The sequence below is a fragment of the Octopus bimaculoides genome, chromosome 5 (assembly GCF_046866305.1).
Source record: "Octopus bimaculoides isolate indiv1 chromosome 5, ASM4686630v1, whole genome shotgun sequence".
Classification (NCBI taxonomy): domain Eukaryota; kingdom Metazoa; phylum Mollusca; class Cephalopoda; order Octopoda; family Octopodidae; genus Octopus; species Octopus bimaculoides.
In genome coordinates, this window is record NC_142932.1 from 63010849 (window position 1) to 63032913 (window position 22065).

The 22065-nt window shown below is 37.5% G+C and overlaps 1 protein-coding gene across 2 annotated transcripts in view; it reads left to right on the forward strand.

Moving 5' to 3' along the window:
* Positions 1-22065, forward strand: part of LOC106884092 (uridine 5'-monophosphate synthase) — a 161131-nt gene that overhangs the window by 68717 nt on the left and 70349 nt on the right. For both annotated transcript variants that reach the window (XM_089352341.1, XM_089352342.1), the window contains 3 exons: positions 14683-14786; positions 19649-19817; positions 20165-20296. In XM_089352341.1, the coding sequence (XP_089208467.1) occupies positions 14683-14786; positions 19649-19817; positions 20165-20296 (405 nt within the window). The remainder of the gene's footprint in view (positions 1-14682; positions 14787-19648; positions 19818-20164; positions 20297-22065) is intronic.

The window sequence follows — 22065 nt, forward strand, 5'->3', positions numbered from 1 at the left end:
AATACCGCTTCATGGGGACTTCACACCCCTTATAAACACTCCACCACCGCTACGAAATAACTGTTGGGAGCCCTTTCAGACCTGCCTTACATTCGAACTTGAATCTCAAAAACATTGTCCCCTTAAATCTCATTCTCATTTAAGTACCATGACAGGCACCATACAATGGAAGATGGTAACAGACATTAACCACATGCTATCTTGTCAAGTGAAATATATTGTCATCCACTTCAACTGTAACCTTCCTACCCACACTTCTAATGACCTCACACGACTATAGCACTGCTATCTCAAAAATATTGTCCCCTTACATCTCATTCTCATTTCCTTACCACCACAGTGAAATAAAACTTACTTCCTACTATAGGACAATGGAACATGGTAACAGATATTAACCAGATACTACCTTCTCAAGTGAAATATATTGTCAACCACTTCACCCCTAACCTTCCTAGCATACGGAGACTTAAAACGACCCCACACCACTATAGCACCACTGGTATCTTCATCCTTCTAGCTGGCTGCTTTCTTATATATACAACAGAATTCATTTCCAGACAAATAGCATTGGGAACAAAATTCATAATCACTGTCTCCTCTCCTCTTACAATTTCTATCATCTTCACTTCACAACATTGCTATATTAAAGCAATACTGACCAACTTAAAGCACATTCATTCATTCTGCTGAATTCGGTACATAACCTTTTTCGTTTCTGAATTGCATCAATATTTCACATTTCACTGCTATTTCTAACACGCGTTGCTACCACGTAACGCCTTTTCGTAAATACCTGTTCTCTGCTACCACCACGGCTTACAAATACAAACAAAATCTGTTCATGTCTACAAATCCACCTGCATATCAACTCCCAACAATTTTCTTTCTTTCTTTTCCACAGCATTCATATGTTTTCCATCGTGGACTTTCCAATTCTGATACAATAATACCGTTCCTTTTCAATTCAGTGTCCATACTCCTGATTTTTACCTTTTCACTTCTTTCAAATTAATTCCATAATTTTCCGTAATGCAGGTGCTGAGCAAACTTTTGCTTTACTTCACTCTATTTTATACATTTTCATCACTTTTCAATTTCTTTCCACAACAATAGGGGAACATGGTACTTGATAACGAGTGCAAACACTCACACTTTCTACACTTCTCCTTAATGAACGCGTGCCAGTGCACGCATTACATCTTACAGACTTCCTTTCCGCCTTCTTCAATAATGCGGCCCTGCAGACCTAATAACTTACCTACAATCATTCCTAAACTCATTTCACTAACGAAATATGAAATATTTCACTGCTATTTCTAGTACGTGTTCGTAACACGTAATGGCTTCTCGCACGTACCTGTTCAGTGGTAGCACAACATCTTACAAATAACAACCAATTCGGTTACTGTCTACAAGTATACCTGCATATCAACTCAAAACAATTTCCTTCATTTCTTTTCCAGCTGATTCATATGTTTACCATCACGGACATTCAAATTATGCACAGATAATACCTTTCCTTCTCAGTTTCATCTCCCTCATCCTAATTTTTACATTTTCACTTCTTTCACGTTTATTCCATACTTCTTCCCTAATGCGGACGCCGAGCAATCTTTTGCATTGCTTCACTCAATTTCTTACATTTTCATCTCGTTTCAATTTCTTTTATTTACAATAGGGGAACAGGGTACTTGATAACGACCGAAAACAATCCCACTTTCTCCACTCCTTACTGATACGCGTGCCACCATGTAACGGCTTCTCACAAATAGCTGTTCAGTGGTAGCACGATGTCTTACAAATACAAAACAATTCCGTTAATGTCTCAAACTACACCTGCATATCAACTCCCAACTATTCTCTTTCTTTCTTTTCCAGCCCATTTATATGTCTTCCATCATGGACATTCAAATTATGCTACAATAATACCTTCCTTTTTCTATTCCCTGTCACGACCCCTACTTTCCATATTTTCATTTCTTTCCAACTAATTCCATACTTCTTCCCTAATGCAGGCGCCGAGCAATCTTTTACATTTATTCACTTCATTTCTTACATTTCCTATTCTTTTCCATTTCTTTCATTAACAATAGGCTAACAGGGTACTTCATACAGAGCGATAACACTCCCACTTCTTTCACTTCTTACTGAAATGCTTACCACTGCACACATACAAATTTAATGATATTTTTTTCCTTCTTCCTTCATGTGGACCTGCACACCGACTAACTTACCTATAACCATTCCTACACTCACATGCAGGTATCAACGGCAGCTTCGACACCACCAGCACAACTAAACAAACCTAATCAATTCATCCAATTGCTCTTTCATTAACCCTTTCCTTATCCAATCTATACGGCAGACCAGGCAGGCATTGACAAACAACACCCAAAATTCATGTCCACACAAACGATAACTTTCCCAACACGTTTCATTACCACTTTCTCCTTTCCTATTACCATTTCTCTCGCCGTGCCTTTCACAACTATTGCCATTTTCATGTCATAACACTAACATCATGTTAGTGGACACATTTACCGTTCTAATACCACTTCATTATTACCACAGCAGTTGCAAGTTTGCAAATTATCTACACTTACATAATAACCATTCAATTAATATTTCATACTTCACAGTGTATCTCACTGCATTTCATCATGCTTATTTTAGATCATGCCCCGAAGAAAGACTTCTTCAATTGGACGCAAAACTGCGAAAGCTGCAACATCATCAGCAAGAAGGGCAAATGAATCGTCATTGGAAACTGATTTTAGACGATCACAAAATGCTGAACGTACAGCCACTTCAAGAGCACTCCAAATAGATCACCAGCGTACACTTCGACGAACTGCTGATGCTGCCTCAACTGCTGCTGCACGAGCTGCAGAAGCTTAACACCACCATAAAGTTCAACGATGTGCTGATCTGCCTCAACTGCTGCTGCATGAGCTGCAGAGACTCAACACCAGCATCAAATTCGCCGAAGTGCTGATGCTGCCTCAACTGCTGCTGCACGAGCTGCAGAGAAGATAAACGAACGCGCTGCGCGCCTGCTCAGGAATGCTGCCAACATGGCTGCTGTGCGATCTTCCCACACATTACAACAGAGATATTCTATGCTGCAGACTTCCATTCAACAAAGACCTCTTAGGTGAGGATTTTCAACGCCATGCAGCTCACAGTGGTTATTAAAGGCTTTCAGCTACAACCCTAACCTTCATTATGATTGCCACCCAGATATAAACATTGGAGATATGTCCATCACTTGCTCTTTCTGCAATGCTAATAAGTGGTCCAGAGAAACTCCTGCTATGTGTTGCGCTAATGGAAAAGTTAACACCACTCCGCTGCAGGATCCACCACAGCTGTTAAAGTCACTCTACGCTGGCACAAATACAGAGTCGAAACATTTCCTAAATAACATCCGCAAGTACAACTGTGCATTCCAAATGACATCTTTCGGCGCTAATGTTGTTCAAGAAGGTGGGTTTATGCCAATTTTCAAAGTGCAGGGACAGGTTTACCATAGGATAGGATCGCTCGAACCTACTGAAAATAAAGATCCTCAATTCCTTCAACTGTACTTTGTACATTTCCAATGGCACTAAATTTCAATTGATAATGCAACTACAAGACCTTCTCTACTAGACAAACAGCTACGTACGCAGCTTCAAGTATGCCTTGGAAACAGAAGCTTCTTCTAATTTCAATGTTATCATAGATGCTCAGAAAAGACCATCTACAGAACATGCAGGCCGTTACAACGCACCCACATGCAATGAAATAGCTGTACTCCTTCACGGTGAACAGCACAATCCCAGACATTGTCCTTAGGTGACGTGACACCACCCTCCAACGAATTACAGAAACACATCGATCATACGATACACTTCAGTATCCACTTCTGTTTGTTTACGGTGAGGATGGCTACCACATCGGTATACCACAGCAACATCCACAAAATTGTAATGAATATCTCAACAAGCCAGTATCCTGCATGGGCTTCTACTCATACCGATTTATGACACGAAACAGCTCCTGTAAACACCTCCGCCAGTCTCGAGATCTGTTTCATCAATTTGCAGTTGATATGTGCACAAAAATGGAATCAGAGAGATTTTGTTTCATCAGATCACATCAACAAAAATTGCGCTCTGACAGCCACATCCATCTCCGAGATGCCATCAACAATGATGCTGCTCCAACAAGCATAGGAAGACTTTGCATCTTGCCTTCCACATTCACTGGAAGTCCCTGATATATGCATGAAAGAACACAGGATGCAATGACCTTTGTCCGCCATTACGGCAGGCCTGACTTATTCATCACTTTCACATGCAATCCCAAGTGGAAGGAGATTCAGGCCGAACTCTTCTTTGGTCAAAAGCCTAAAGACAGGCATGACCTCCTTGCCCGAGTTTTCCATCTGAAGTTAATTACTCTCATAGAGCTCATAAAAAAAGGGCAAATCTTCGGACCCATACAATGTGACCTGCACACAATCGAATGGCAAAAAAGGGGCCTTCCACATGCTCATATCCTGCTTTGGCTCTCAACGAAGATCAAATCAACTGACATCGACAACATAATCTCTGCAGAACTTCCTGATCCTGCTTTAGACAAAGTACTATACAACATACTTAAAGCAAACATCGTGCATAGTCCATGTGGGCATGGATTCAACATTAACTCACCATGTTTGAAAGACAGCGTATGTTCAAAAAAGTTTCCAAGGAAGTTCCTACAACAAACTCAGACAGGTGCTGATAGGTATCCATCATACAGACGGAGAAAACCAGAAGACGGCAGTTCCCTACTGCCCACTCCTGTCAAAGATTTTCAATACTCACATTAACGTTGAGCTTTGCAACTCCGTTAAGTCCATCAAGCATGTTTGCAAATATGTGAACAAGGGTTCTGACGCTGCAATGTTTGCACTTCAACAAGAATACTGCCAGGATGAGGTGATGCACTATCAGGTGGGACGCTACATAAGTAGCAACAAGGCTTTCTGGCGCATCTTTGGCTTTCCAGTTCACCAACGACACCCCGCCGTTCAACAGTTCGCAGTGAACTTGGAAAACGGTCAAAGAGTGTACTTCACTAATGCTAATGCTTCTCTGTTGGCAGAGCAACCAAGGGATAGCACACTCATGGGCATTCTTCAAGCTCTGTCAAGTTGATCCATTCGCTCAAACCTTACTGTATCCACAGATTCCATTGTACTACACTTGGAATGGAAAAAAATGGACCCCAAGGAAAGCAGGTCAAAATATTCATGGATACCTTGGCATTAAGTTTGACACTTGCCATCGTTAACTTTGACACATCCCACTCAACGAGAGTGCTTCTACCTCCGCCTACTACTGCATGAGGTCAGAAGCCCCACGTGTTTCCAGGCCCTAAAAACCGTTCATGGATATGTCTGCACAACATACAGAGAAGCCTGCTATCGACAAGGACTGTTAGAAGATGGTGCACAATGGGATGCAACTTTGGGAGAGGCTGCTTTATCACAATCACCTAAAAGTCTCAGGGCACTATTTGCAGTATTACTACAGACATGCGAACTGTGTGATCCTGCAACTTTATGGCTCAAGTACAGGGACAACCTGGCTGAAGACTTTAAGTGGCAAGCTCAACGGCTCTATCCTGACATGGAGGATATCAGCAAGGAAGTCTACAACAAAACTCTCATTGACATTGAAGACAGAATTGCTACACTTCGTGGAAATGAATTGTCCACATGTGGCCTGCCACAAACATTCAGGTCAGGGTCAAATAGCCTTCCCACTGTTGTCATTTGTGAAGCATCTTACAACACTCAAGCGCTTTCAAAGTACATTGCTGAAAACGAGCATAAATTACTTCCAGACCAGCTGCAGGCCTACACAATTATTATTAACAGTGTAAGCCAACGTGAGGGACGAATCTTCTTCCTTGATGCTCCTGGAGGGACAGGGAAAACATGTATAACAAAGCTTCTCCTTGCAGAAGTTAGGCAGCATAAGGACATTGTAGTAGCTGTGGCTTCCTCTGGGATTTCAGCTACTTTGTTACCCGGTGGCAGGACAGCACACTCGACTTTCAAACTCCCTCTCAATTTAGCAGCATCCGACATGCCTTCATGTCAGATCAGGGGCAGGTACTTCAAAATTGTCATCTAATTGTCTGGGATGAATGCACCATGGCTCACAAGACAGCTTTGGAAGCATTAGATAGAGCCCTGAAAGACATCCGAGACTGTCATGCTCCAATGGGAGGTGTTACGCTTCTGTTGTCAGGTGATTTCAGGCAAACTCTTCCTGTCATTCCGAAAGGCACTGGAGCAGATGAGGTCCAAGCATGCCTAAAGTCCTCTACCCTGTGGCATCATGTTACCATCCTCAGTCTTAACACTAACATGAGAGCTCAGCTACATGGTGACCAAATGTCCAAAAAGTTTGCACAGGACATTTTGACAATTGGTGATGGCAAGGTGCCTCTCGACGCTGCAGGAGAAATGGAAGTATGGCCATTTTGCTCTGTTGTTAATTCTGTAGATGACCTCAAGCACAAAGTCTTTCCCAACTTCAAAGAAAACTACCTAAATCACAATTGGCTGTGTGAAAGAGCAATATTAGCTCCAAAAACCGTAGTTGTTACAAAAATTAATCAACAGCTGATGCATTCTCTTCCCGGCAATCTTCAAACTTACAAGTCTGTTGATACAGTTCCAGATACAAATGAAGTGGTGAACTATCCTCCTGAATTTCTCAATTCATTGGAGCCTCCTGGTCTACCTCCCCACATATTATCACTTAAAGTTGGAACGCCTGTTATGCTTCTCCGCAATCTGGAACCACTAAGATTTTGCAATGGAACACGACTTGTGATAAAGAAGATGATGTCACACGTTATCGAGGCTATCATTCTTTCTGGATGTGGAAAAGGTGATGACCTCTTTATTCCAAGAATTCTTCTTACTCCATCAGGAGCAGACATTCCTTTTACATTCAGAAGACTGCAATTCCCCCTTCGTGTCATTTTCGCCATGTCCATTAACAAATCTCAGGGTCATACCCTCTCTGTGGCTGGTCTTCTCTTGGAAGAGCCCTGCTTCTCACATGGACAACTGTATGTTGGCTGCTGAAGAGTGGGAAGCAAAACAAACCTATTTGCATATGCTCCACAAGGAAAAACAAGGAATATTGTTTACAACAAGGTGTTATAATGACAACAGCAAGAAAGTATGTACATGATAACCTTCTTTTACCAAACTTCATTGACTTTTATGTATTTATATTGATATATATATATATATATATATATATATATATATGTGTGTGTGTTTGGGTGTGTGTGTATATATATATATATGTGTGTGTTTGGGTGTGTGTGTGTGTGTATATCTATATATATATAAAGATGAGAATGTGTGTCTGTCTGTGTGAATCCCTAAAAGAGAACTACACAACCAATTTCATTCCAAATTTATACATGCCTTAATTAGGGTCCATGTAAAAAAATTTTTAACTTCTTGCATAGTTCGAGCCCACACCAATATCATATCTCCTCCACTATTTCAGTATTACGTGTCGAAAGTAAAACTCTACTGTAATGTCCGATACTTTCAATTTCATATTGAAACTATTAAAGTGAAACTATACTCTTACATATATACAAGCATACTATAAGACCCAAGTTAAAAACATTCCCAACAATTCAACTTCTCTGGTTGACATTAACACACCCACCCCCAATAGGGGCCTTCATTCCTACATTTTAGAGCTCCATGAGCTCCATTTTTCAGGAGCAAAATTCTTTTTACAGGTTCCAGAAGACTGAAATTTTGGAATATGCGCATAAAGATCAATAGTATGGGATACATGTATCATGATTAGAATTTTTTAGGGTGTGTAAAGAGGGAAAGAACCCTCATGTGCAATTTTGATGAAATTTGAATCATAGGTATTCCAGTTCCTTACAGAAAATATAACAGAAAAGTTTCATTCTTCAATTGCATATAACACGGGCAACTGCTAGTATATATATATATATATATAAGGGTTGGACAAAATAATGGAAACACCTTAAAATTTTAAACGAATTCATTTTAATATGGGGTAGTACCACTTTTGGCAGTAATTACAGCTTGAATTCTCTGAGGTATGGACTTGTACAAAGTTTGAATTGATTCCAATGGAATTTTTGTTCATTCTTCAGCTAAAACAGTCTCCAGTTCTTGTAGTGATGATGGTGGAGGATATCGACTCCTTATTTATTTTTCTAAAATGCACCATAAATGTTCTCTAATATTGAGATCTGGGGACTTTGGTGGCCAGATAAGATGTTCAACTTCACTAGAATGTTCCTCATGCCATTTAGTAACAACTTTAGTTGTGTGAATTGGTGCATTATCATCCTGAAAGATTGCATTTCCTTCCGGAAACAGTTCTGCAACCATAAGATTAATTTGATCAGATAAAATGCTTAAATCGTCTTGATTATTAATTCTGCCATGAAGGGAAACCATCAGGCCAGTAGATTTCGAAGATATAGCCCCCTACCGATCATCACAGATCATCCTCCATGTTGGAAGAAGGCAGTCTGGGTCAAATGCTTCTTTTGGCTGTCTCCACACGTATATTTGGCCGGTGGTCAAAAATATGGTAACGGATGACTCATCCACGAAAATAACATTCTTCCACTGCTTTAGGGACCAATTCTGTCAGATTTTACTCCACTCTAAACAGTTTGCAATGTTTGTTTTTGAAAGTAGTGGTTTTCTGATTTGCAGCCCTCCCGTGAAATCCGGCTTTGAGCAGCTCCCTGTGAACATTTTTTGTGGAAACTGGGTTCTCGGGGTGGTCATTAAGCTCTGCAGTAATTTTGGGAGCTGTACTTTTGTGATCCTTTCTAACAATTCGAGTATGAGTCCAACTGCCCGTATCTGAAAGTTTTGGTTTTCTTCCGGAGTTTTGTTTTGACAAGGAGGTTTTCTCCTCTTTCTCAAAGGCTGTCGTTACTTTTGAGACAGTACTTCTTGATACACTAAACATTTCAGCTGTTTTCATTACATTAATGCCTGCCTTACGAGCACCTCTTTGAAAGTCTGATAGATTTGTCATTTTAATGAATTTTAATTACCTTTTTCTGATGATATCTGAAAAGAAACAGCAATTTTAGCAAAACATATTAAGCAACAATAATAATAAATAAAAAACATAAAAATAAAGAAGCTCTTGATGGTTTTATAGATATTTCAAAATTATGATGCTATGATGTTAGGTGTTTTCATTATTTTGTCCAACCTTTGTGTATGTGCGTGTGTGTGTGTAAGCAGTGATGAGAAAGAAATCAACTTTAAGTTAGTTCAAATAAGTTCATATTTCACCTTCTAAAGGCAATTTCACAGCATTTTACTGTGGAGAAAGAAATTTTGTTTACATAAGAAGTGAAAAACCTCCCTTATCAGCTCAGTGGTGCCCTCTTGGACTCCTAGATACTTTTCTGGCTTCTCAGCTCTTCTCTGTAGGGGATACTGAACAGAGATAACCATGAGCATGTATGTATATATGTATAATTATATGTGTGTATACTTATGTATGTATAAAGTTATGATGGAGGGGAACCCCTGCTAGACTGCTTGTGGGGAAGCAACATTGATAGAAATTTTTATAGATGGGCAGCAGCGATGGGTTAGGCAGAATAAGTATTCTTCTGGCAAAGAAATAGATGGATAAGATGATTGAGGTAGTCAGGGTGTGTGATTGGATTATTAAGCTAAGAATAGTTTTGCTTAATGTAACAGTATCATTTGTTTCTACATATGCTCCACATGTCAGATTTACAGATGTTCAGTTGGACTGTTTCTATGAATCCCTTCAACAAACTACCTCGACAATAAAAAACAGTGACATTATCATTAAGGGAGGGGACTTCAATGGTCATGTTGGAAAGCACCCCAATGGAATTCATGGTGCTCATGGAGGCTATGGCTTTGGTTCTAGAAATCAGGAGGGAACAAAGCTGCTGGAGTTATGTGATGCAAAATAACTTACTGGTTTGCAATACCAATTTCTGGAAACATGCCAGCTATTTGATCACTTATCAATCTGGTGGGCAGACTAACCAGATTGATTACATTCTCACAGAAACAGAGAGATAGATGCTCATGAATGCAAAGTTCTTCCCAGGGGAAGAATGTACAGCTCAACATAGGCTAGTAGTTTGTGACTTAAAGCAAGATGGACCCAGAAACACAAACTGATGTGGAAAAGGAGGTTATTTAAGTTCAAGGATCCTTTATTGCCAGATGTCTTGGTCCATTGTCATCTCTATGAGGCCCATCATCTTGAGATTGGTCCTCACTACTTCATCCCATCTCTTCCTGGGTCTCCCTCTTCCACAGGCGCATCTACTTTAAGCAAATGGCACTTATTTTTTACAGCTATCTTCATTCATACAGATTACATATCCAAACCAACGTAATCTCTCTTACATGTTGCATCTGATTCCTCTTATGCCCAACTTTCTCTCATCACATTTGTACTTTGTTATACTTGCACACTGATGTTGAATATCCATTGGTGCATACTAGTTTCATTCCTCTCTTGTCTATGCATGTCTTCTGCATTCAAAGCCCATGTCTCACTACTATGGAATATGACCATGTGTGTGTGTATCATCATCATTGTCATTAAAGGATCCTTCAAAATAGGTTATTTAAACTCAAGAATCCTTCAAAATCTTCAAAGGTTTAGAGTCCTTAATGAAGCATTTGATGAGGAAGAGAAAGAGACATAGAAGACAACTGGAAGTTCTTGGGGGATAATCTACTGTGGGTAACAGACCAAGGCTGTGGTTGGAGCAAAGCTTTTGCCAGACAAAGAGTGACATAGTAATGGAACAGTGAAGTCAACAGGGCCATAAAAGAGTTTGGAAAGGTAGCTAAAAGGGAAGTTAGGCATCAGGTTTATCTAGCTAGGGCTGAAGCAGAAAGGAAGAGGTTGCCAATGTCTTAAAGTGTGAAGTTCAGAGAATTTGGGTGTTCTGGATTGCTAGATAGTGTGTCAGAAAGTCTCAAGATGCTCAATGTATGAAGATGAGATTATAAATGGGCTGGTAGAGTATTGCCAAAGGTGCATGAGTGGGGAGTAGGGAGTTGACATGAATGCAAAGTGTTGGGGAGTGCTGCAGTGACTGGGGGAAACCTGGGTATATAGAAGAGGGTGGGGGGACAACAGGATTGCAATAATATAGTGGGCAGGACAGGATTGGTCTGCAGGAGTGGGGAGGGAGAGATAAGCATAGTGCATGAAAAAGGGGAAATATGAGGAAGAGAAGAGATGGTTTATGACAATGGACCAAGACATCTGGCAATAAAGGATCCTTGAACTCAGTTTCACTGAAGTGGGCAGGTCTCCTCAAGAACCTCATTGCCAGATATCTTGGTCCAATGTCATCTCTCCATGAGGCTCATCATCCTCACTACTTCATCCCATGTCTTCCTGGGTCTCCCCTTTTCCACAGGTGCCATCCACTTTAAGCAAGTGGCACTTATTTTTACAGCTGTCTTCATTCATACACATCACATGTCCAAACCAACATAATCTCTCTTACATGCTGCATCTAATATTCCTCTTATACACAATTTTTCTCTCATCACATTTGTATTTTGTTGTACATACACACTGATGTTGAATATCCATCGGAGAATACTAGCTTCATTCTTCTTTAGTCGATGCATGTCTTCTGCATTCAAAGCTCATGTCTCACTACCATGGAGTATGGCCGTGTGTGTATGTGTATCATCATCATCTGTCTGTTTTGGCATAGTTTCCATGGCTGGATTCCCTTCCCAGTGCCAACCACTTTACCGAGTGTACTGCGTATATTTACACAGCACCAGCACGGGTGCTTTTTACGTGGCATCAGCACCTATGTGCCCACGAGATCAGAGATGCTCAGCTGGATAGCGTTGCAGGGGGCGAGTCTGTAGGACAACCATGCTTTTACTTAGTGTTGTAAACCAATTCAAAGGCTTTTATTCAAACTTTGTTCTGCTTGCCATCTAATCCATTAATCATAACTGTCCAACAATTAAGACATGTTGTTTTATATTAGGTAAAGACAGCATCCATCCATCAACATCATTTGACACTATGCCATATTTTCATACTCAATACAAAATATGATATCTATATTTTTATCTACTATTTACTATTGTAGAAAGGAATTAATGATAGACTATTATAATTTGTAGCACTTAGTTTGATTTGTCTTTTCAATCACAGCAAACCACCAGGAATCCCCTGTGAGTCCCAACATCTGTAGATCCTTTCTCGCCACTTTGTCCCAGATCTCCCTGGGTCTACCCCTTCTGCATGTTCTCTCTACAATTAGAGATTGGCACCGCTTGATGCAGCTGTCTTCATTCATATGCATTACATGACCATACCAGTGCAGTCTTCTCTCTTGTACACTACTGTGTATACCCAGTTTTTTTCTCAGATCTCTTACACCCTCTCGAATATGCACACTGATATAACCCATCCAGCAAAATATACTGATTTCATTTGTCTGTTTTTCCTACTTATCAATACTTTTTTTTTGCTAAACTAACTATAAGGCCTTTTGATTTCCAAACCTTGCTTCCATACCTGAAATTTCTTCTAGTTCTGGTTGTGATTCAGCAATAAGAACAAGGTCATCAGCATAGAAGAGCTCCCAAGAGCAGCTAATCTTAAATTCCTCAGTTATAGATTGGAGGACCATGATAAATAAGAAGGGGGCTAAGAACCGAAATGTATGTCTATATATGTATGTGCATATGTATATATATGTGTGTGAGATCTGATTATGTTGCTTTTTCTCATGTTTTTATTTGTTGTGATTTCTAGCAGCATAACACTTTCACCCATGTATGTCTACTCCATCATAGTTCTTCTTCACATGTATTGGTTAATGCTTTCTATGCACAACCAGTCTCTAAACTTGTGCTCTATCTAATTTCTCTGCAGATCTTCCACATTCAGCATCAATATTTTTCATTTCAAATCATGACTTTTGCACAAGATTGAAACCAGTTTTCTTTTCATATCTTTCTTCTTTTTCATTATATTTTTATTATGCAAAAACTTAATTCCAAGGTTTCTGTCATTGTTTTCCCAATAAATTTTTGAAAGAAGTAAAAAAAAAATTTATATATATATATATATATATATATATATATATATATATATATATATATATATATATATATATATATATATGTATATGTATGTATGTATGTGTATAGACGCAATGGCCCAGTGGTTAGGGCAGCGGACTTGCGGTCATAGGATCGCGGATTCAATTCCCAGACTGGGCGTTGTGTGTGTTTATTGAGCGAAAACGCCTAAAGCTCCACGAAGCTCCGGCAGGGGATGGTGGTGAACCCTACTGTACTCTTTCACCACAACTTTCTCTCACTCTTTCTTCCTGTTTCTGTTGTGCCTGTAATTCAAAGGGCCAGCCTTGTCACACTGTGTCACGCTGAATATCCCCGAGAATTACGTTAAGGGTACACGTGTCTGTGGAGTGCTCAGCCACTCGCACGTTAATTCCACGAGCAGGCTGTTCCATTGATCAGATCAGATGGAACCCTCGACGTCGTAAGCGATGGAGTGCCAACAACAACATATGTATATAAAACAACCAATAATGTATGCGAAGCAAATCATATCTTTATTTTAGATCGCACCTTAAAAATCCAACAATTACTTCAAGTGCATTGTGCATTTTGTAGGGTTTTCGAGCGAGATCGTTGCCAGTGCCCCTGGATTGGCTCTTGTGCGGGTGGCACATAAAAGACACTATTTCGAGCGTGGCGTTTTTCGTGCGGGTGACACGTAAAAGCACCCACTACACTCTCTGAGTGGTTGGCGTTAGGAAGGGCATCCAGCTGTAGAAACACTGCCAAATTAGATTGGAGCCTGGTGTTGCCATCCGGTTTCACCAGTCCTCAGTCAAATCGTCCAACCCATGCTAGCATGGAAAGCGGACGTTAAACGATGATGATGATGATGATGATGATATATGCATAGTTGTATAGTCAGGAAATTTCTTTTACAATCATGTTCTAGGCTTGATATCAATGCCTACATTCTGAGTGTCTTCTATGGCCTCAGGTTGGCCAAAGCCTTGTAAGTGAAATTTAGTTGGTAGAAACTGTGAGATGTATAAATGTTTGTCTACATACATATATCCAATAGTTTCTGCCTACAAGATTTTAATCACAAATGTGGGAGGGAGGTCAGACAAGTGCATTAAATGAAAATACATCCAGGTTGACATTTCTTTTTTTGGCTGGCATGTTGATAAAACAGAAACTAGGAAAATCCTTTGATGTAGTATCCCATTGAGTCCAATGACTGAAACTAGTGAAAGAATAAAAGAAAAGTGTGTTCCACATTCTTGTGTATTTGTTAAATTTCTTATGAACTAAATCTATGTCTCATTCTCTGAAATGCCCTAAAACTTCTAATCACAAAGAGTCAAACAATGTTACTATTTATTGTATTAGATTAATTAATACCTGTAGAATTAAATATCCTTTAATCATATTTAAACATATATTTATAGAAAAAAATGTACCAAATGCCATCCCATCAAATATAAAAAATAAGACAATGCATATACATTTTTGTTTTTTAGTCACTCAGGTCTCTTGGTATTTGTGTGACTGATGCCATTGTATTACTAAATAGAGAGCAAGGATGTGAAATCAATCTGAAACAATATAATTTAAACATTCACAGGTAAGTGCATGCAAGATACAATCATTCACAAAAGATGACTTTTTTTTTACTGTCATATTTTCCACTTAAATTCTGTTCACTATTTTTGAAAATACAAATTCATCAGTTAGTTTGGCTTCCAACTGTACTCTGTGCAAGAAATACTAAATAGCTAATTCTTAGATACTTTATCTTACATCAAATTTGATTGTCTTCTGTTATAGATCTATAGGTCCTCTCAACTATTTTTAACTATTAATTTCAATGAGAAAAATCTTGAAATTAGCACAATTCTCTATTTCGTCCGTTTTTTTTTCGTCAGTGGCTTTGGCGGAAAATCTTGCCCATGTAAGTACTTACATGTGTAGTACTGTTATGGGAAACCATAAAGGTTTACCCCATGAAATGAAAATAAAATTAAAAAATAGAGGGGACATTTTACAGATGCAAAAAGAAAATCTATTAATTACTGCTTATAAAGACAAAAGACAGATTTTATTTCTGTCTTCTAATGAACAACCTGGTGTTGGTGCTGACGGGAAACCCCTCGTGAATATTTGTTATAACAAATATATGGGTGGGGTTGATAAATCCGACCAATATCGGGCATATTACCCAGTTGGTCGACCTGGGAAGAAATGGTGGAGGTACATTTTGTGGTTACTAGTTAATTTAACTATTGTAAATTCATATATTGTATATGTAAAAAGCCACAAAGTACCTCCACCACCAAAAGACTACGACCATTTGAAATGTCGGGTTGACATCGCATCTCAGTTACGTGAGGGCTTTTCTTCTAGAAAGCACAGAACTGGGAGAAAAGCAAAATTAACTGAAGTGGATGTCAACAGAGAAAATGTTGACTTCTATCAAGTCGAAAAAATAAATGGGAGAAAAAAAGTTTGCAGACTGTGTTCGCGGCAAAAAAGAAAAACTGCAAAAGGATATCAGGTTGAGACCTCATACATGTGCTCCTTCTGCAAAGTGCTCTTGAGTAAAGGGTGCTTCGGGCATGAAATATATCATATCTATATTATTTTGTAAGTATATTATTTTATACATTCTTTTTCATTTTATTATAAATAATATGTGAAAGTGAGAACTACATATTAATTTTCACTATGTTACACACCTGTATTCACCTTTGCCTCACCTGTTAATGAGATTTTTTTATTAGATGCATTCTGTTACATAAATGAATTCATTAAATTGTATAAGAGTGCATAGCCAATGGTATATTGACTGGTAAAAGAGTTTTGTACTTTATTTTCAATGATAATGTTTGAATGAAATATAGAAAAAAAGTAAAATCTTCTACCGATTACACCTGTATTTTAATTAATTGAAATAATGTACCTCATCTTGAAAAATGTAAAATTGTTGGCGGTTGACATCTGGGATAATTTTAGCAGCAAACCAAGCAGATAAGATGTATTAGGAATATGAATTTTAGTGTTTATTCATAATGTTATTGTTTTTACACCTGTTAATTAAATTTACCTGCCCATAAAAGTCAAATTTAGTCAGAAAGATCAGCTAAAATTACATAATTATAAACCACTGGCATATAAGCACCCATTTACAAAATTTCAATTCTGTATGTAGAAAATTAATAAAGTTAGAAGCAAATATTGTGGGCACCCCACTTGAACATGAATAAATCAAAATTAATGTGAACAGATAAGCATTACATTTGACAAATTAATCTGAACAATAAAGGGTTAAGTAACAACTCCCCACCTAACCAAGAACATTTGCTAACTTCAACAAACACTGCTGCTACTGCTACTGAATTTTTCCCAAACAAACAGTTGAGGAAAACATGTAGGAGAATGTCATGGTTTACTACTACTACTACCAAGCCTAATTCAAACTAATAGCAGAGGAAAATTCCTCTTCAAACAATGTCATACTTATATGTCCCGAAGAGATTGTACTAATAATGTATAAATCGCTGCATATGAATATGCAACAAGATGCAAATGTAATGGAAACACATGTCGGACTATTATTATGAATAAACTAACTGAAATAGACATGAGGTTTGAATGTCAGATTCTTCATTCTCCTTATTATCTATTTATTTATCTGTCTATCTATCTATGTATCTATCTACCTTCCTTCCTTCCTTCCTTCCTTCCTTCCTTCCTTCCTCCCTCCCTCCCTCCCTCCCTCCCTCCCTCCCTCCCTTCCTTCCTAGCAGCAGAAATATAACAAAAAACTGTTACTTGGAGTTTCACGTTCCCGTTCATTGGACAATTTTCTTAGAAATGGGAGAGAAATGACGATGCAATCAAAACTAATATAAATTAAAAAACATGGATCTGTTTCATTGGTCGTTTCAAATAATGGTCTTAGGTATGCAATGAACAAAATAAACAAAACAAATGAATTCAATATAGATTCATCCTGTTTTTAAAAAAATCAAAAGAAAACCTTAAATTGAAAAGTGGGTTCAATATACATATTGTAAATAATTATATTCGAATTATCGCTCAGTTAACACATTAAAATTAAAATAAAATTTACGCTGCATTAAATAAAAAATTAAAATTTTAGAACAGTATATATGTATACTAGACTATCTACAACATACATATCTACAACATACATATCTAAATACACAGATGCATCCGTACAGACAATATATGTATATAGGCATATATTTGTAAGACATAAATACATGCACGAATACACATGTATACATATACATATATGCACGCAATCATGCCCGCATACGAAAATTATTCAGTGTTGGAACAGGCAAGTGTATCTTAAACTTATGGAGGGGGGAAGTAAGGGGTGGAGAAGAGTAACGTATAGATAAAGGATGTTACTAATGCAGAAAGGGAGAAAGCATGGCTTTTGTGAGGAAAGAAATAGAGAAAGAAAGAAAGAAGGTAGTGGAGCGTATATAACAAACGCACACAAAATTGGATTACGCATATATGTGTATAAAAAAAAGTATATTAGCATCACGTATATAGGGATATGTACGCGAATACACACAAATATAATTGTATACATGCGTACACACACATTCCAGCATGTATGTGTATAAGCATGAGCGCACCTTCTCATATGTAATATAGACGCACACTCACGAATATATGTATGTATGTGTAAATATAAGCATACACTCTTACCCATGCATATACAAAGACGCACACACATGAAACCATGTATGTATGTGCCCAAGTATAAGCATAGGCTCTATACATAAGCATAGACGCACACAAACGAATACATATGCATTGCTACAATACAGACATCTACATAAAAAACTTTTAGGTCTTAACGTATATATGCAGACAACTGTCCAAGATACAAACACTTAAATTCACTCCAAAAGATGGCGGCAATCGACTCGTTTCAGTTACTCAGCTTCAAAGTCTCTCTATCCAATTCCCCCACATCTGGCCCCTCCATCACTCTCTCAACTTGTCAAACCACCAATGGAGGAGGATGTATAAGTCTTATATATATACAGGGTTAGCCAAAAGTCATCTGACAGGAAATCAAAACCCATTTAATTCCAAGATCAAAGCAAAAAATTATTTTATATGAGACTTCACTAATAAATAGACAAATGTTGAAACCAAAAAAAAATATTTAACTCACATCATTCAATTATTAAATATTCATAACTGGAATAAGTAAATAAAATTGAATATTAAGTATATATTGAAATTTTGATTTACTGTTGGGTAACTTTTGGCCAATGCTGTTTATAAAATCACAATGTGCTTATATTCTAGTATGTGTCAATAAGAATGAAGTGATGTGTTTGTGTGTGAACTCTAGAATATACAGGTTCTTGTATGTTAGAGGATAAATGTTGCATATGGTCATGAGTATGTATACAAATGTGTATTTTGTGCAATTTTGTGAAAATGTAGATGCATTTATGTGAGCATGATTGTATTAGTGTATAAGTATATGTGTGAGTATACCTATGAATATTTGAAGTTGAACATTTATATATATATATGTATCCAAGAAAGTTAGGGGTTGTGAATCCAACCCACTAAGGAATAATATCTATCCAATATACTGCCGGAAGAATACCCAATTATTATTACACTAGTGTTTTACCTTCATATTACCAAGTGCAATAAATGGGTGCGGGTAAAAGGATATTTTACCCTTAATTTATATAGCAATAAGAAAATGGAAGGAAATAGGTGGTATTCATCAACTTGCAGACATTGTATTGTGTCAATTTACCTGTTTATTTGGTAACTAAGAGGACACTTAATAACAATATACAAACACATGCGACATATTATGTCATATCAGTAATTAAAATGTCAAAACTGGGAAGCACAAACACACTCACACACACTTCTCTCAGTTTCCTTCCACCAAATATGCTCACAGACTTTGGTCAATCCTGTGCTATAGTAGAAGACATTTGCCCAAGGTGTCATGCAGTAGGATTGAATGTGGAACCAGATGGTTGGGAAGCAACCATCATAACTACATAACCATGCCTACATCTGTATATATAGATGTGTTGGTGTGTTTGTGTCTCCTTGACTTGACCTCACATGGAATTTCTAAATGATTGTTATCATACAAACAACAGAACAGTTTCTACTCTTCCATGGAAACATGTCTGATCTGTTTCTTGAAAGCAGGCAGGGTATGCAGCCATAGGAAATTTGTTTCAACAAATTCTGTCTAATCCATGCAAACATGGGAAAATAGGCATTAAAATGATGATAATGGTTGTGGTGGCACAGCTATCTTTATGGGGAGAAATACAATCTCGAAGATTAGGTCTAGTTCCTGAGCCATTCACAGTTCCTCCTTCATTTATTCAAATATTTGAATCTTACAAATGCATTTTAACCTATTCAAAATATTTTTGTTTATTGAAGCCTGTTCACCCTGAAACAGTTTCTCGAAATTTTATGTGAAAATAAGAAGATATCTACTGAAACAGTTTTAAATGTAAGCCAGTTCATTGCTATGAACCAAACAGGATATAATTTCCTAAAGTTAAAAGATGAAGAAACTGAGGCTAAACTTCATCAAATCTCAAAACGGGTATAGTTTTTATATTTGTTGCTACATCTCTTATTAATATTTATCATTTAGCTCACTAAATGATAACATTATAAAATGTTTGTTACATATTGCATTTAATCAAGACAGTGAATAATGTTTATATACATTTTGATTAATTATATTCCCAGTGATAATTTTGATGAGAATGAGGTCGTTTTAAGAAAATAGAGAATTTCTCTGAATTAACTTTTATTTTTTTCTGTTAAAATATTTTTTAGTAGAAACATTCTCAGCTTTCCTATTATATTGTCCATGTTGTTAATTTTCCTAATCAATCTATTGTTTCCCCACAATTTGAGAAAAAGATCTATGATTTGGTATTTCAGACTTTAAACTTTCAACAGCGAGCGGAATTATGCAGTCATCCTGTTGCTAAAAGATTGTTTACTATCATGGCAAAAAAACAAACTAACCTAATCCTTTCTGTTGATTTCACAAGCTGTGCAAAGATACTTGAGGTGAGGAAATACAAAATGTTTCATTATGTTTAAAGAATTTAAAAGCTCTGTTATCTCATTAACATGCAAGACTATCTGAACAGTTCCTATAATTGCAACTACAATATGTTAATCATAAATGTCACCACATAAATAATTGATCAGATTGTAGGATAAAAATAAGTAATTATTGGTTTCCAATTTTGGCACAAGGCCAGCAATTTGGGGAGTGTTTTGAACTCAGAACATAAAGATGGATGAAAAGTCACTAAGCATTGTGTCTGATGTACTAATGATTCTGCCAGCTCACCACTTTAGTGGAAATAGGTAATCATTAAGAGATAGATTTAGCTTAATTAGATCACTTAAGTAATAAAGACTATCATCTATACCAAATAAATTGTTCTTATTTTACAGATGCACCTCTTTACTCTTGAACATCTATGATAGCTACAGTTTGAAATTTCTCAACCTGCCAGATATCTCTGCACTTTTTGTGTTCCCATTGCTTGTTCTGAGCATGCAGTATTGAGTATCTTGCTTTCCATGCATCATCATCATCATCATCATCATCGTTTAATGTCCGCTTTCCATGCTGGCATGGGTTGGACAGTTTGACTGAGGACTGGCAAGCCAGGAGGCTGTACCAGGCTCAAGTCTGATCTGGCAAGATTTCTACAACTGGATGCCCTTCCTAACGCCAACCACTACGAGAGTGTAGTGGGTACTTTTTACATGCCACCGGCACGGGAGCCAGTCAGGCAGCACTGGCAACAACCACACTTGAATGGTGCTTTTTACGTGCCACCAGCAGAGGAGCCAGTCCAGTGGGACTGGCATCAACCACACTCAAGTAGTACTTTATACTTATAAAGCAAACCCATTTCCAAAATTGTACTGAGCTTATGTTGCTCTATACAAATCTAAACTGTATCTTACCCATACTAACAGTATCCAAAAGGTGTTTCAGTACTTTCAAGATTTGGTCCATCATATCGTGACCCATATGCTCTCTCCAGTGCATCTTCTTTTCCCTTGTAGCAGATTTTTATTTTTCTTAGCTTGTCTTTGAAATAATATTTTACTGCAGTACCTGAATACTCATGAGTATTTAACATATGACCTACAGAACCTAATGTTTTCAAAATCTTAGCAACTATATCTGGTAGGCACCTTATTAACCATATGTAACTTTCCTTGAGAGTTGAAAAGAGTTCCAATGTTGTATTGGACAAACTTTTCCTCAATAACAGCCAACTGTAGATGGACTTTGTTAATCTGGAGGGTTATCAAGAATGCAGTTGTTTTTAGTTATAGGCACAAAAGTTGCCAGTCAAACTAGGACAAGGCCTTCCCAATTCAAAGTTGCATTTCAGAGGTAACTTACATCTCTCTCTGTCTTGTCTGTGCTTCTGAACGTTTAAAATCTTGTTGCAAACATTTTAAGTTAAAAGCTCAACCCTGTAATGATTAAACAACCAAGAAAATTAAAAATGGGCTTGTTTATTCAAGTGCTTATAGTGTATTTATGATCACATTCTCAGGAAAATTCACATTGTTGCAGAAATGACGTGTTCTTTTTTTTTATAAATGTAAATAGTGCTATGTGCTAAATATAATATTGTATATGTTAGATATTACATAGCAATAATTAAAAAGCTGGTAAGTTGAAAATTGTTGATGAAACATGAACATACATCACAAACACAAAAAAATGTTTTTTAACATCTTTGCAGCTTATCCATTGTGAAATTTCCAAGGAAGCTGAGTTACTTCCTTCAGAAAGAATG